This window comes from Oncorhynchus tshawytscha, linkage group LG02 (genome assembly GCF_018296145.1).
Source record: "Oncorhynchus tshawytscha isolate Ot180627B linkage group LG02, Otsh_v2.0, whole genome shotgun sequence".
Classification (NCBI taxonomy): domain Eukaryota; kingdom Metazoa; phylum Chordata; class Actinopteri; order Salmoniformes; family Salmonidae; genus Oncorhynchus; species Oncorhynchus tshawytscha.
In genome coordinates, this window is record NC_056430.1 from 44862343 (window position 1) to 44879766 (window position 17424).

At 43.0% G+C, this 17424-nt stretch overlaps 1 protein-coding gene across 2 annotated transcripts; it reads left to right on the plus strand.

The window, feature by feature from the left end:
• The first annotated feature begins 83 nt into the window (after positions 1 to 83).
• Positions 84 to 17362, plus strand: stk38b (serine/threonine kinase 38b). 2 transcript variants are annotated; one of them, XM_024412608.2, is made up of 14 exons: positions 84 to 217; positions 2174 to 2310; positions 3313 to 3364; positions 3439 to 3561; positions 4748 to 4831; positions 7075 to 7198; positions 7280 to 7434; positions 10726 to 10828; positions 10975 to 11036; positions 11667 to 11784; positions 11888 to 12011; positions 14459 to 14554; positions 14682 to 14776; positions 14964 to 17362. In XM_024412608.2, exons 2-14 carry the CDS (start codon positions 2180 to 2182, stop codon positions 15119 to 15121), a joined length of 1425 nt encoding a protein of 474 aa, XP_024268376.1. In that variant the 5' UTR covers positions 84 to 217; positions 2174 to 2179; the 3' UTR covers positions 15122 to 17362. The 2 variants fall into 2 exon arrangements, with proteins under 2 accessions (XP_024268376.1, XP_024268377.1); XM_024412609.2 differs by having other exon boundaries at positions 98 to 217; positions 2165 to 2310.
• The last annotated feature ends 62 nt before the right edge of the window (positions 17363 to 17424 follow it).

A 17424-nucleotide genomic window follows, 5' to 3' on the forward strand; every position in this document is an offset into this window, starting at 1 on the left:
ATCACCATCCCCATCATTACCTCGACCAAGCCTGAAACTGATCCTAGCAGCCCACACGACCATGGCCCCGGTAAGAGGCCCGGGGTAATTTGGAGCTCTGCGGGGAGGGGCACTTCACTTCCCGTAATTCGAATGGATACCGACCGTGAACATCAGCAGACTCGAGCGAGGGGAGCAGATCCGACTTGAATTTTAACCGATTGACGCCATAACAGAGGTGAGACTGAGAGTAACATTTAATTTGACAATGACCACGGAGACGTAGATGTGGAATAACAATTTATCTCGTGAACCTTCTAAAGGTAGTTGGGGTAAAAAGCGATCTCTCGCTTGGCAGATGTTGACGCTTTTCTGAACAAAGCAACCAGTCAAAACGAGCCTACTAGTTTCTCGCTCAGCTACTTTAATATAACAATATGAGATCGTAACCTTTTATTAAAGAGTTCAGATTTAGATAGGCCACCTAATAGCATTTGGTAGATATGGGGATTTACTTTAGGAAGTTGAGAACGTAAATCCGCACGGGTAAAACAAAGGCTCCTCTCTTCAGCCTTGGTAGCTATTTTGAGTAGGCTAGTTTACACACAAAAGTCCAACCAACCATACCATTAATGCAGGACGGTCAAACATTTCGCATACCTGAATGTGTTCCGTTTTATTGTAGGACTATCTGTAGGCTATTAAAATTGTAACACCAGCATTTGATTATAGTACTATAGGTAGGTACTGTAGTTTAGTTTTTTATTTAAAGGTCGATTGTAGCCTACAATTACCTCTAATTGTATCTAGATGCCAACACCTTATTCTCATTGCATCGGCTGTAGACTATTTCCTGGCCTTTATATACTCGTATAATAAAGGCGGCTATTTGGACACCCTTTCTCAAGGTAAAGATGGCAAGTCTTTGGACAAACTAAATGTAGTTCAAAAACATTTTTAAAAAATCATACTTTCTATTCAAATTTTATGAGTCTGAAGCTGACCTAGGCTAGTCTTCTGTCACACCTGAAGACAACTTGCTGTTTAGTTCACAATGTGTTAATAATATAAGCAGTGCAGACAGTCAGTGCAGACCACTGATAAGAGTAAACACAGTTAATTAAAGAACTGTTTCTTTTTATACTTTTTTCCTTTATCGCTTTTGGAGCCTGGGAGATGTGAATGGCCTCTGTCTGTGTCGCTGCCTCCTTTCTCATTTCACGGAATTCGGTCTGCTCCACAACTGAGGAAAACAAACATTTTTCTATCTGATATTCGGTGCATATTCGGTTTTCTCTCTCCAATAGCTATTGAACCAAGCATGACATTCACACCTTTTTTTGTGTAAAAATAAAATTACAAAACATATTTCGGATTGTAATCATCAATAGCTCTTAAACGAATAAACAAAGCTTGTCATGACTATGAACATGAAGATTGAAGTCCTAAATCTTATTTTGTACAAAAAAAAATGGATTGTTCTCCATCCACCCAGATTCAGAATATACAGTTGTCATACTCATGGCATGCTTGGTTCCATAGTTATTGATGAGAGAAAAACCAAATATCCACACAATATCCAAAATAAAACACATTTTTACCTTGGTTGCTCCACATTCTCTGAGATACTGTTCTTCTGCTGTTTCTAAATAGGGATCATTTAATGTCCTCGGCCTAGCATTACAGACCACAAATCACGAGTCTAAGAAAAGTTATTGCCAGAGGAGTCTGTTTCATATAGTCTCTCTCCTCGCACAACTCAAGCTTTCATGTCTTTTTTGAGTGTTAGCTGATGTAAAGTATAAATCCCTAGTAGAGACTGTCTTATTGTCTCTGCCATGGCTGTCCAGAGCCTCTGGTGTTAACTTGAGGGGCTGTATGTGGACTTGTGGCAAACAGACACCAGAGTGGAGAGGGCATGTGTGACTCATGCCGATTCAAAGCTGTGTTTGAAGTGAGAGTCTATGACTATGTTTACAACAGGCATCTCTCGTAATGTGTCTGTTCTGATGCAATTGTATACACACACACACACACACACACACACACACTCTTGCACAAACATGCAGCCAACTCCGCCTGGCAATTCATTGTCTTCAACAGAGCCCATAGAATAGGGGACATCTGTAGATGGTAGGGCATAGGATACTTTACACTGTGTGCTCCAATTTGTGTGTGTGTGTGGGGAGGGTAGGTAACCATGGCGACGAGGGGTCATTCCTCTTGCTCCTCGATGAGTAACCACACCAAGGAGAGAGTGACCATGGCTAAGGTGACCCTGGAGAACTTCTACAGTAACCTGATATCCCAGCATGAGGAGAGAGAGATGAGGTGCGTGCTATGGCATTGACACACACACACACGCACCATGCTCCCACATGCTGGAACTAGGAAGATCAGTGACATTGACAGGGTTCTGAAAAGCAAAGGTTGTTCCTCAAAACATGTCCGAAGCTGAGAAGGCAGCACAGTGCCACCAACAAGAGGAAGAGAGAGTAGAGGTGTTACACATCACTGACCTCAACTCGACCTCTCTCTCTGCTTAGAGCCTCACCCTGCCTGGGGGAGAAATGGGTGTAACCGCACCCTGCCAATGCGTGTAGGCAATACAATAAATGCAGTAGTAAAATAAGTCTGAACGATGTTTCAGTGTGTCTGTGAAATATGCTTTTCCCATGACTAGTGCTTTTCACAATGCATCTGGAAGTACTTTTAGTTTGATAATATCTTGATTTACCCACTGTTGACCATCAGCAGTCCCACCAGGGTCCTGGGAAATCCATATTCAGTTGTTGAATTAAAATGCAATCCCATTCAATCAAAACCTGAATCCAGAAATGCCAGGGATAAGGTTAAATTAAATAGTTTTATACCTTTAAAACCTCTACAGGATCTGTGTACCCCCTGCGGGACGGTTGAGTGTCAGGAGCCGTTAGAGGCGTCTGAAAAATAAAGTTATGCACAAAGCAAGCACCCAGTCACAGCTCATCCTACCCACCAACGAGCCGTGCCAAAAGAGGAAGTCCACACAAGAATATTGTTCATGGTGTCACAGACCTGCTTAGAAAGGAGAATATACAAGAATTATAGGGGCTGGTTTGGCTAAGCTCCCTCATTTTTTCAAGAAAAACATTTATGGTTTATTTCTCTTTGAGAACATATGAATGGGTCATTCCTTTTCTGTCACCATTCCTCCATAACTGCCCCAAATCAATTAAAGAACCGGTAGTGTAGTGCTCAGTATGGAGCTGCAGGCTGGGAGGGGACTTCCTGAATCAACATATTTGACCTTAACCTTTGATTCTTGACCCCCAATCCCTATCTTGTTGCTAGGCAACAGAAGCTGGAGAGGGTGATGGATGAGGAGGGACTGCCTGATGAGGAGGTGAGTGTAGTAACACACACACACACACACACACGCACACACACACAAACACTTACACACACCCTGTGTTGCAGAAGTGTATGCGGCGCTCCCAGCATGCACGTAAGGAGACAGAGTTCCTGAGGCTGAAGAGAACCCGGCTGGGATTGGAAGACTTTGAGTCCCTCAAGGTGATTGGTCGAGGAGCTTTTGGAGAGGTAAGCCTACATAGAGCTATTGCAGTCCTAATTAGGTTATTACTATGTAATTAGTTATCATTTCACAATATAATAGCTTTGCGAGGTAAAAAGTGGGTTTGTCAATAAACGTGTAGCTGAGTTATGTTTGTTATCACGCTCTGGTGGATCCTCCCATTTTCTCTACTCCCTGCTGTAAGTTATTTATCACTCAGTAGCAATAGAGGAGAGTGGGGTAAGTTGAATCATTTTTTACATTCAGCATCACTGACATCTGCATTTATTTCAGGATGTTGTGGATCCCTGGAAATAATAAGAATTAATGTAAACGTTACAGTTTTGATAACATAGCTTGTCCAAAACAAAAAAAAGTGGTCTCTTGGCACAATTTAACCTGGGTATGGGTTAATCACGATCACTTTTTGTCTTTTAATAATTGTAAGCATATTTTAACACAGACTTAACACCTAACTAACACTTTTAACATAGTCCAGCTCCTGTTGTTACTTCATATCCTTGGGCTCCCGAGTGGCACAGCGGCCTAAGGCACTGCATCTCAGTGCAAGAGGTGTCACTACAGTCCCTGGTTTGATTCCAGGCTGTTTCACATCCGGCCGTGATTGGGAGTCCCATAGGGCGGCACACAATTGGTCCGGGTTTGGCCGGGGTAGGCCGTCATTGCAAATAAGAATTTGTTCTCAACTGACTTGCCTAGTTAAATAAAAACTTCTTTTTTTTAAAATATCCCAGCGATAATGCCTTGCATTAATCCTGGGAAGAAAACACCTACATTTGCTCAACTTGACATTGGCTTAATGATTGGTTCACTTTACCCCTTGGCCATTGGCTCAACGATTGGTTAACTTTACCCCATGGCTATTGGCTCAACTTAACATTTTGACTATGTTAGCCCACAAAGCTACAATGATGTACTTTCATGATAGGTTTAGGACCTCCTATTGCAGCTTATAAAACGATGACCTCTTCCTAAATATTTGGTCAAATTATACATTTTGTATAGTTTATAATTATCCCACAAACAAGGGTGGCTCAATTTCCCCCTCTCTCACCTACAGTCCTGTGTTTTTCAGTCTGAACTGCCTAATCCACTGGTTTCAGAAAATAATTTGATGGCGATGTAAATCCCTTCACATTTGCCATGACCTCATGAACTCATGTTGGATCACCTTTGCCCTCTGATCAACAGGTGCGTCTGGTCCAGAAGAAGGACACAGGTCATGTCTATGCCATGAAGATCCTGCGCAAGGCTGACATGCTGGAGAAGGAACAGGTGTGTTTCTCTTTTTCTCTGTCTCTCTCTCTCTCTCTGGGCTCTATTTTAACAAACCTAACACAATGGTAAATCATTGCACTGACGGTAGCGCAATAGGTCCGGGGGGCGTCAGAAATATTTTAGTTATTTGACAACTGGAATTATGGGTGCAGTACCTGGCGGTGGCACGAAAAGACTGGGTTTTGATTACTAAACAAGTTGAAGGTGTGTCCAGGCTTGACCCCTCATTGCTCAATCAGAACGTGCTCCATGGCTAAATATGGATTTCTTCATGTTGTGTACGGTCTTTTATGTATTGCGTTGTCATCAACTCAAATTCAAATGTAAGTCCATTATAGCTTAGTTTGTTAAAAAGCCTCCAGAAACAGCATAAGAAAAAAAAGTACGTAGGCCTATCCCATCTTTGCTAAATACGTTGAACATGTTTGCAGTCCACATTGTAAGAAGCCTTATTGCATGGCTTCAATATGGAAATACATAGCATTCACACTGATATAGGGGCTACGCCTACTGTAAATTGCATTATGTCTGCCTTGTCTGAGCCATGGACCTGCCAAATGATGTCAATAAGCAAGATTAAATTCCGAAAGAGAGTGAATCATTCTGATCAAATTCTTATCAAAAGGAAAAAACAACTTGTTTTTAAATAGGCTGTCTAAATACTGTTACAGGCACCATAATTGCTCTCTTTGGGCGTATAATATTAAGGTAGACATTGTTTAAAACAAGTTGTTGCTTTTACTCACATCCAAAATAAGAACGTGAGCAGGCAAAAAAAGGTATGTTTTTCTGCTCCCAAACTTGATCTTTTAATAAAGCTTTGGCAATTTAAGATTGATTTCAAAGCAGTCTCACGAGCCAAACCCTTTATTGATAGGCTGCTATTTGGCCAATGCATTGGGAGTGGAGGGTGGGGGCATGCTTGGTTTTTCTTCAAAATGAAATGGAAAAACAAGCAATCTGTTTTTAAAAACAACAACAATATTTCTAAATGGGATGGGGTCAGAAGCGGGATTTCATAAATCGCATCTCACGTCAATGTCTTAACATGACATTTGCACGTCTATTTAAAATACTAGGGTCCTGTCAATTGTTTCGTTGCCTACTGAGAGTGACTCCAGTCCAGTTTCAAGTCACTCTCAGTAGACCATTTAAAACCCCTTCATTCATAGGCTACTTAGCTAATGCATGGCCAGGATAAAAAATATGCCCCTATATGAAGCTGCTAAACAAGACTATGCTTGGTTTTTAATCAAATTAAACAAAGTGGGAGGGGAACAAATAGTTTTTTTAATGTTTCTAAATACATGATTCAAAGGCCCAAAGACACATCTCTCTTTCCGTTGGCACTGTGAGCCATTGCTGCATAGGCTGCGCTTCCACACTCAGATTCCTGCTTTTGGTGGGTCTTAACTTCCCTTTAGCACTGCATGAAATTGTCACTATGCGCTTGTTTTTAAGGACATACCTCAAATATTGCCACTCCTCTCAACTCAGCGCAAGCGAGCTGATGTAAATGGCTGAACCTGGTGTAATGCCAGTCCGTTTTTACAATGATGAAATTGCAAACTATTGTGTGTTCGACACTTGAGTCTCCTTAGCGTCTGCTGATAATAGAGCCCTGTGTCCCTTTCATTTGCTCAGCTCAGACATGTACTGTATCTAAGGACATGTACTGTATCTAAGGACATGTACTGTATCTAAGGACATGTACTGTATCTAAGGACATGTACTGTATCTAAGGCCACAGGATTACTTCACATTCCTCCTCCTTAAGCCTTGTGTCGTGTTGAAACATATTCCTTATTTTCCCAACGTATTATGGATATTTAACTTTGTTTATGTAGCAACAGCAATGGCTATTTCTGAATGTACCCCCTCCCCCCTCTCCTCTACTGCCTTCTCCAAATCTGTGAATATCAAAGGTCTTGGTGCTAGAGGATGGGACTGGACCTGTAGGCTTATTGATGTATACATTCTATGTGTTGTGTTCCGATGTTAGGTGGGTTAGCATTAGTGTAGAGAAAATGTGTGTGTGTGTGTGTGTTCGTTCTTTGTGATCTATGTGTTATATTTCTATGTTAGGTGGGTTAGCATATTAGTGTTGAGAGATTGGGTGTGTGTGTGTTCCTTCTATGTGTTTTGATGTTGGGTGGGTTAGCGTTAGTGTAGAGAGAATGTGTGAATGTCTGTGTGTTCATTTTATGTGATCTACAGTATGTGTTGTTTTTCTATGTTAGGTGGGCCATATCCGGGCTGAAAGGGACATCCTGGTGCAGGCAGACAGTCTGTGGGTGGTCAAGATGTTCTACAGCTTCCAGGACAAGATGAACCTCTACCTACTCATGGAGTTCCTACCTGGAGGTGTGTGTGTGAAGTGTGCACGTGCATGTTTGCAATTGTGTGTGTGTGATATGCTGATGCTCTTTGTGGCACTCCCTGCAGGTGACATGATGACGTTGCTGATGAAGAAGGATACTCTGTCAGAGGAGGAGACTCAGTTCTATGTGGCTGAGACGGTCCTGGCCATAGACTCGATACACCAGATGGGCTTCATACACAGAGACATCAAACCTGACAATGTACTGCTGGACTCCAAGGTACATATACACAGAACATGCTATGTAATACATACATGCAAGCAAACACACACACACACTCTGTAACGTACGCGCTTGGAGTCAGGAAGGAGGTGCAGAAGGTACGTTTAATGGTAAGAGACGGCAGATCAACAAAATATGAGAAGCGTACTGAACGAGAACAGAACCAATACTGCCTAATGACTGAGGCTACTGAGGACTAAATAAAGGGAGAGTATTCAAGGTGATGATGAGGTACAGGTGTGCGCAATGATGGTGCCAGGGCCTGGGTTAGTCGACTGGCGACGTCGAGCGCCGGAGAGCGGTAGCTGGAGTAGGCGTGACACTCGGTCTGGCTTGGGGTCCACGGGGCCCGGGCTGGCTGATATCCCAGGACGCACTGGAAGGGAGTCAGCCCGGTGGAGGAGTGACGAAGTGAGTTCTGTGCGTACTCCGCCCTGGGAAGGAACCGGGCCTACTCCCCCTGCCGGTCCTAAGGAACCTCCCCAGCTTCTGATTAGTCCTTTCCACCTACCCGTTGGACTGAGGCCAGTACGTGGATGTGAGGCTGGCCGTGGCCCCCAGCTTCTCAGTGAAGGCTCTCCATACTCACGATGTGAATCTGGGGCCACGGTCGGAGACAATGTCCACCCGGAAGGCCTTAGGGCCAGAACATCTGCTGGAACAGTGCCTCAGAAACCTGGAGAGCGGCAGGGAGACCAAAGAGAGGGATAAAATGGCAGGATTTAGAGAATCTGTCCACAAGAACCGTAATAGTGGTGAAACCATCAGACGGGGGGAGATCAGTGACAATGTCTATGGACAGATGGGTCTAAGGCTGCTGAGGCACGGGAAGGGGAAGGAGTTTCCCTGCTGGAGAATGCCAGGGAGATTTAGTTTGGGCACATACGGAGCAGGAGTTGACAGAGTGGGCAACGTCCTGCGCCAAGGTGGAACACCAGTGCTTAGCGGAGATGGATTGAATGGTGCAGGTGATACCTGGGTGTCCAGTGGCGAGGGATGTGTACGCCCAGGTCAGCAGCCTATCTCTTACACCCGTGGGAACGTAGATGCGCTCAGGGGGGCAGGTAACAGGTGCAGGTTTCCTCTCCAGAGCCTGGTGGACGTGGAACCACAGGGTAAGGGAAAGCAGGGCCACCGGCATCCTGGTGCCGAGGCGGAGCCGAGGCTGTGATTCTCATCCTTCGACCAGGATAAAGTGGGGTTATGACGTTGGAGCCACGGCAGGCCGAGGATGACTTTGTGTACGGGTGTAGTGATGATGAGGAAGGCTTTCTTGGTGCATGGCTCCCGCGGTGAGGTTGAGTGGTGGTGTGATGTGCGTGATAGTGCCGGATCCCAATGGTCGGTTTGGACAGGAAAAGGAGAGGAGAGCGGGTATGAGGTGATGTTAAGGGAAGAGGTGAAGGCCTGGTCGATGAAATTCCCCGCGGCACCGGAGTCCACTAGCGTTGTAGAGACAACACCTGAGGGACAGCCGCCCCTCTGCCCTAGTGGACCACGGGTTGGGACGCACCGGACAACACTGAAGCTGGTACCTCTCCTGGCCGCAATAGGAACACGACGTCCCTCTGCCAAGGACAGACGTTTGGCCCCTACCTCCATGGGTTCAGGCACTGCCTCAGAATGGCCAAAGGAGGAGGGCGAGGGGTGAGGAAGGTTCCGGCACTCCCAAAGAAGGTTGCTGTAGTAACCTGGTATATTTATGTTAAGTATTATGTTTACCAATAGATGGCAGTATTGACTCAATACGTGATTTGCTTTTAGTTATCCGTAACAGTCTGCCATAAAACTGTGCTCGGAAACACCTCAGGGAGCTTACGCCAGGTGCATTCCGGTAATGTTATTCTAAGTAACATGTCCGGTGTCATCAATCTAAGAAGCATCCCAAGATACTACAGAGATACTACAGTTGTCCAGACAGATGGCCATCGCGATGAGTGCTTCCAAAGAAAGGTTGTCGTCCGGGCACACCAGCGCCGTCTGAACCGCCTCGCGCAGACCTCTACGGAATAGGGTGCAGAGCACCGGTTCATTCCATCCGCCGGAGGCTGCCACGGTCCGGAAGGTGAGGGCGTACTCCGCAATGGTCTGGGCATCCTGCCGGATTTGGAATAGTCGCTCACCTCCTTCTCTGCCCTCCGGTGGATGGTCGAAGACCGCCCTTAACAGAGCCATGAACCTCTCATATGAACCCATGAATACAAACAGGTTGAAATCTGGTTAAAATAACATCATTAAAACAGGTTGAAATCTGGTTGAAATAACGTCATTAAAACAGGTTGAAATCTGGTTGAAATAACGTCATTAAAACAGGTTGAAATCTGGTTAAAATAACGTCTTTAATTTTTTTTGCTTTTTTACGACCAAATCTCTAAATGTCATGTTTTAGTAGGGTCCAGACACTTTTTTCACAAGATTTCACTTGTTTTTGAGAAATTTACCGCAACCAGTGATTCACTTCCTCGTCCTTGTTGTGCTGTACGGGAGGATCCGAAAAATATGAACAAATTCTCCAAAAACATACAAATACGTTCTTTTAGAAACTGAAAATCTCTCAGTATAGTGATGCAGGTCTTTAGATGTTGTACACAAAATTGTGTCGTTCAGAACCTTATCTGGAACATTATATTTCAATTAGTTGCAACTCGAGTGATACCGCTCTGTTCATTATATCAGCAAGCTACAAGGAGAATGGAACAGCTGGATAAAGGAAACCGCTTGAGTCGCACAAAATGCAATGTAACGTTGCGGATAAAGTTCAGAATGACAATTTTATGTGTACAACATCTAAAAAACTGCGCCACCCTATTTTTGCGTTTCTAAAACAATGTATTTGGTTGTTTTTGGAGCACTTGTTCATGTGTTTTCAGAGCCCCCTGTACTGCACAACGAGGATGAGGAAGTGAATCGCTGGTTAGGGTAGGTTTCTCAAAAACAAGTGAAATCTAAAAAATTTAAAAAAGTGCTCTGGACCCTTCTATAACATGCCATTTACATTTCGATTTTTTGATTCGGTTGTAAAAAAGCAAGCAGGTTGAAATCTATTTGAAATTACATCAACACACACAGGAGGATTACATCAGCATTAGAATGTGGTGATCTACCTGAGTGTCGAGTCTGAAATTATAAATCCACAACACAGTTTCACCACGTCACCAAGTCACCACAGGAAGTGTGATTTCAGAACAGTCTGATGTTGTCATGCGTTATTACTGAAACATCCCCAGGAAGTGGTGTAACACAAATAACCGTGTGTGTGTGTGTGTGTGTGTGTGTGTGTGTGTTCAGGGCCATGTGAAGCTATCAGACTTCGGCTTGTGTACAGGGTTGAAGAAGGCCCATCGGACAGAGTTCTACAGGAACCTCAACCACAGCGTTTCCAACGACTTCAGTGAGTACAACAATAAAGCTATACTCAATGAACTTAAGTAGATACAATTAGAAAGCTAATACAACTATATATTTGTCATGGATCTTCCTCCTGGGTGCGTAGCTGTAACTGAGTTGTGCCTAAGACCAATCATTTCTTCTCCACAGCATCTCAGTACATGAACTCCAAGAGGAAAGCAGAGACCTGGAAGAGGAACAGACGACAGCTGGTGAGTGTCATGGAGCTCTGGCTACCTTTAGTCACTACTCCACTGGAGGATCGGTCTTAAGCCCAAACTTCCTCATAAACGCAGCAGAGACGACTGTAGTTAATTAGGGTATAAGACGGTTTACCAATGGCCTCTGCTTTTGAAATGTGTTGGTTATCCGTGTTCATTCACTCCTAGGAAAAAGTGCTCTCTCCTGTAAAGAGTAGAGCATCTCCAAATCCACATTATCTCTTTGTGCGAGAGAGCCTGTCGTTCTGTATAGACCAGATTTCTCTAGATGAAATGAAGAAGGCCAGTGTAGTAGCAGAGATACAGTACACATCTGGTGTGCAGATGGTTGGATTTCTGTCCCTTTTTATGGGCTGACATTTACAGCACGGTTACAGTTACGTCAGCTTGGTTTCCACAGCGAATGTACTGTGTGGCATGGTAAGAGAAAAAGGCTAGGGTTGACTGCATTTTAATTGGGTCAATTCAGAACATTACTTGAAATGGTTATTCATTTCAGGGGCTAGAGGTTCTTTTACTGACTGGGCTGTGTCTAATGCAGAGGGCGTACCTCTTACTCTGTCAACTCTCCTCTCCCTCTCTCCTTTCCTCTCTCTCTCCTTTCCTATCTCCCTCTCTCAGGCTTTCTCCACTGTGGGAACTCCAGACTACATCGCCCCGGAAGTGTTCATGCAGACCGGATACAACAAGCTCTGTGATTGGTGGAGCCTGGGGGTCATCATGTACGAGATGCTGATTGGTAAGAGTGATCGTTTGATTGATTGGAACACAGGCACTAACTTGCAAGAGGTAAGTTAGGATTGAATTAGGATTGCTGTCTAAGTTTCTTTGTTTCTCTCCAGGCTACCCCCCGTTCTGTTCGGAGACACCCCAGGAGACATATAAGAAGGTGATGAACTGGAAGGAGACTCTGGTTTTCCCTCCGGAAGTCCCCATCTCAGAGAGGGCCAAGGAACTCATCCTCAGGTGAGCACCAGTACACTCTTGGAAAAAAAGGGTTCCAAAATGGTTCTTTGCAGAGGGATGGAGTTCTACCAATAACCATTTTCATTTGAAGAATCCTTTTTGGAAGATGAGGGTTCTTTGTAAGGCAAAGGGTTCAAACTGGAATCTTTCTCATCCTAAGAACCGTTTTTGGAAGGAAGGGTTCTTTGGATGGCAATAAGGATTCTTTGAAAGACAAGAAGGGTTCTACATAGAACCCGTGTGAATCTAAATAAGCTTTTTTTATTGTATTTTTATTTTATTTTAAATAGTACCTGAGCATTCCTGTTTATCTCTGTGTTTAAAGTTGAACCCTCTTGAGCTTAAAAGGTGTTTAAGAATGTTTTAAACTCCTTGTTTAAATCTCCTTGTTTTCCATGAAAACAGACATGAAATGAGTTGCAAAATGAATAGGAAATATAGTCAAGATGTTGACAAGTTCATAAATAATTACTTTTAATTGAAATAGTAATTGAGTCCTTCAAACTTTGCTTTCAAAGAATCCTCCATTTGCAGCAATTACAGCCTTGCAGACCTTTGGCATTCTAGTTGTCAATTTGTTGAGGTAATCTGAAGAGATTTCACCCCATGCTTCCTGAAGCACCTCCCACAAGTTGGATTGGCTTGATGGGCACATCTTACATACCATATGGTCAAGCTGCTCCCACAACAGCTCAATGGGGTTGAGATCCGGTGACTGTGCTGGCCACTCCATTATAGACAGAATACCAGCTGACTGCTTCTTCAACTAAATAGTTCTTGCATAGTTTGGAGCTGTGCTTTGGGTCATTGTCCTGTTGTAGGAGAAAATTGGCTCCAATTAAGCGCCGTCCACAAGGTATGGCATGGCATTGCAAAATGGTGTGATAGCCTTCCTTCTTCAAGATCCCATTTAACCTGTACAAATCTCCCACTTTACCAACACCAAAGCACCCCCAGACCATCACGTTGCCTCCACCATGCTTGACAGATGGCGTCAAGCATTCTTCCAGCATATTTTTTTAAATTCTGCGTCTCATGAATGTTCTTCTTTGGGATCCGAACACCTCAAACTAACATTTGTCTTTTGTTTTTATTGGCCAGTCTGAGATATGGCTTTTTCTTTGCTACTCTGCCTTTAAGGACAGCATCCCAGAGTCGCCTCCTCACTGTTGACGTTGAGACTGGTGTTTTGCGAGTACTATTTAATGAAGCTGCCAGTTGAGGACTTGTATTGTGTCTGTTTCTCAAACTAGACACTCTAATGTACTTGTCCTCTTGCTGAGTTGTGCACAGGGGCCTCCCACTCCTCTTTCTATTCTGGTTAGAGCCAGTTTGCGCTGTTCTCTGAAGGGAGTAGTACAGAGCGTTGTACGAGATCTTCAGTTTCTTGGCAATTTCTCGCATTCAACAGCCTTCATTTCTCAGAACAAGAATAGACTGATGAGATTCAGAAGAAAGTTCTTTGTTTCTGGCCATTTTGAACCTGTAATCAAACCAACAAATGTTGATGCTCCAGATACTCAACTAGTCTAAAGAAGGCCTGTTTTATTGCTTCTTTAATCAGAACAACAGTTTTCAGCTGTGCTAACATAATTGCAAAAGGGTTTTCTAATGATGTATTAGCCATTTTAAAATGAGAAACTTGAATTAGCTAACACAACATGCCATTGGAACACAGGGGTGATGGTTGCAGATAATGGGCCTCTGTACGCCTACGTAGATATTCCATAAAACATCTGCCGTTTCCAGCTTCAATAGTCATTTACAACATTAACAATGTCTACACTGTATTTCTGATCAATTTGATGTTATTTTAATGAACAAAATAGTGGCTTTTCTTTCAAAAACAAGGACATTTCTAAGTGACCCCAAACTTTTGAACAGTAGTGTGTATGGAAATATTTGTACACAGCAAATTGGCCAGTGTTACCTAGTGTTGATTTTTCAGTGTAACATTTCTAAGGTTGATTCAGGAGTTAAATTAACTCTATAAAGAGCCAAATTAACACTCAGGGGTTTAAACGGACCCAATTGTTGGCGTTAATAACCAAAGGCGAATGTGTGATTGTGTCATTTTGTACTCTGTGTAGAGTAAAACACTCAAATCCACACCTATCGTTAACATATTTCCTAGCATGCTCTATAGCAGGTTGTTGTCTCCTATGGGGACAAACCGAAAGACCCTATATGGTTCTACTTAGCACCTTTTTTTTTCTAAGAGTGCACTACATATAACGTGGTCAAAAAGAGAGAGAGAGATGGATAAACAGTCCATAGAGGCCATTGTACAGTATGTTATTCTTGATAAGAATGAACGTCAACTAAATGGTTCAATTGTAAAACATGAATGTCATCTCGAGCAAAATACTGTATCTCTGGCAGGTACACTTCTATGTCCCTTTATGTGGTTGTTCTCAGGATCAACATTTTGGTTTATTCCTACTTAGGTTCTGCTGTGAGGGAGATCATCGGATCGGGGCGACAGGGGTGGAGGAGATCAAGAGAAACCCATTCTTTGAGGGAGTCGATTACGACCACATCAGGTACACAGGGACTTTTTTCCAGGAACAGTTTATAGGCAAAACTATTTTCTTTTCTTTTTTTAATACCTCGGCGTTCCAAGAAGTCCAGGTCTTACTACAGTCTTACTGTGTTTGTCGCCCAACCCAGGGAGAGACCTGCAGCGATTCCCGTGGAGATCAAAAGCATAGACGACACGTCAAACTTCGACGAGTTCCCCGAGTCGGACATCCTCTCACCCACAGGTGAGGTCCTGTGTCTTTCAAAGTTTGTGTGTTATTCTTGACTTGTGTGTGTGTGTGTGGTTGTACAGTATACCTTGTGGCTATCAACTCTAAATATCTCCCTTTCACCTTGTCTATTTCCGCTCCCACATTCCTCTCCCTCTTTTGTCACTCTCCTTTCTCTCCCCCTTTCTCTCTCTCCCCCCAGCTGCAGCAGCACCCACCAAGTCTCCAGCAGCAGCAGCAGCAGCGGAGGCTGACTATAAAAATAAGGACTGGGTCTTCATCAACTACACCTACAAGCGATTCGAGGGCCTGACAGCCAGGGGAGCCATCCCTTCCTATATGAAGGGAAGCAAGAGATGAACTCTGACCCTATAACCTGTGCTGCAGTGACCCACTGATTCCCATATCCCCCGCAGCACCCAGATACCTTCACACAACGGTTCAGTTTCATTATACAAATATGTTTTTTTTTTTTTTTTTTTTTTACAAAATTCAACTGTTAAGTGTTCTATTTCCTGCAGGCCTTCTGAACCAGGATTCTGAGAAATCTGGTTGAACCAACCCTAACCAGTTCATTATACCCTGTGGATACATGGTTGTATCCACAGTTTGGCCTTATGTGACTTGGGGCCCAGTAACCAGGTTTCCAGGATGTGAAAACCACCATTATTCTTTCACTATCAATGCATGTTTGGATGAATTATCTCAGTAAACTTTTTACAGTGTGTAACAATTACTCATCTCAAATATGCTTTCTCGCTGTGTAGGAAGAATGTCCATTTTTATCTTCGAAAGCAGGATAGCAGTTTTGATTGAATAGGGCCCCCAATGTCTCAGAGCTGAAGCCTGGCTCTAACTTTCCCACCAGCACTGAACTCTGATGTACAGCCTTATAGCTGTCCCCTTGTGTCCCTCCAGAACCTTCTCCCCACTCCTCTCCTCAACCTGTCATATGGTTAATAGGGAAATGTCTCTACTGTTTTCTAGGAAGCTGACAGGTTCACAGCAGTCTGTCTCACTGCCCCTGTGATGTCATTAGATTAGATCACCGCTTGCCTTGGAGAGAGGAGTTCTAACAATGCTATTTTTAGCATTCTATTTCTGTGATTCCTGTGATGTCATCAGCCAGAGTGAGTGAGAATGTTCAACAAAGGACGGAAAATTCCATGGTAGTCTAGCTTACTCCTCAATAAGGGGTTTGAGGAAGCACTTCTCCTTCACTGCCTTTGTCGGTTGTCTCAACTTTTAATGTGTCCTGTTATTTCTTTTGTCATTTTGTAATGTATCATTTTCACAATACAGACGTTTTCAAAAAGGTTCATTCAGATGCTGTGTTGGATTGAAGTAGTACTAGTCTTCAGGGATATAACTAATGCTGGTTGTGAGTGTATGTTGAACTGTCTGAATGACACTACCTTGAGACGTCATGTCCATTTTATATGCCTTACCCAAAGAATTCCAAGAGCTGTACATTAGTTTGAAATTGGAATCCCCCTTTTTTTTGTTTCATGTTAAATTGTTTGTTTGCGGGATGGAAAGATCTAGACCTTTGCTCACCCGACAGTGCTTGATTATTTTTATTTTACAGCTGCTCTTTCTAAAGCTGGTATTTAATGAAAGGCTTCTCATGTTACGTTTTTTTCTTCTTCCGTATAGTAATTTGTCCTCACAAAGGAACCACTGTTTTATGCACAATGCTGGGGATTTATGGATTTCACATACATTTAAAACTTCAGCAAATATGAAATATAGAGCTTGAACTTTCACATATATCTGTGTTTAAACACTTTCAGCACTGTTAGTGTGTGTATTATGTAAAAAAAGGAAAACAAACCTGGCCTCACTTTACACCTCACATGAGTAACTACAGGATACTTTTTACTAGATGAACTACTGCAGTCAGGTAGTAGTAGGCCTAACACTAACCATTTGTTCTCGCTCTTTTATTTTTCAAGAGACTAAAATGGTATGTGCTATGTAACTACTTGCACTTAAATGTAATTACATAGATTAATCCCACATAGTAACCCAGTAGGAATACCTGTGTAAAGTGATGCAACATTTTTATTTTTCTCCCCCAGATAGACGACTGAATGACGTTGACGGTTAGTTCTCCTCTCGTTCTGATTTTCACTCGAGTGCTTTAAGGTCTTTGTACCCCGCTGGAGAAGTAAACTCTGAGCAGCTGCTTAGCATGATAGATTCTTACTAGTGTAATGCTGTTTGAAAAGGTGCACATGCCAAATAGGCGGTACAATAATTTCCATTACGTCTGCTTATGTTTTTTAATATAGCCTATATTTTGTATCAATGCTCACACCAAGCTGTTCCTTTTGAACAAGGAAAAATATTGATATGCAAATGAGTACATGTATAAACCGCATGCAGTCTTTTCACTGCTGGGTGACACATATACTATGTATAGATCTGTGTGTGTGTGTGTCCATGTGTGTGTATCTTATTGAATCCTTCTGTATGAGGTTTGAATGTTTTCAGCTCAACTATATTTCTCAGCAAAGGAGAACACATGTTCACTATGAGAAAAAAAAAGCTTTAAATGCTGAGAATTATTTCATCTTTCAATAAAACATTTGTACAATTCTGGGGCATACTGTCGTTTCTTTTTTATGCCTTTGTCAGCATGGCCATCTTTTGGATGAGAT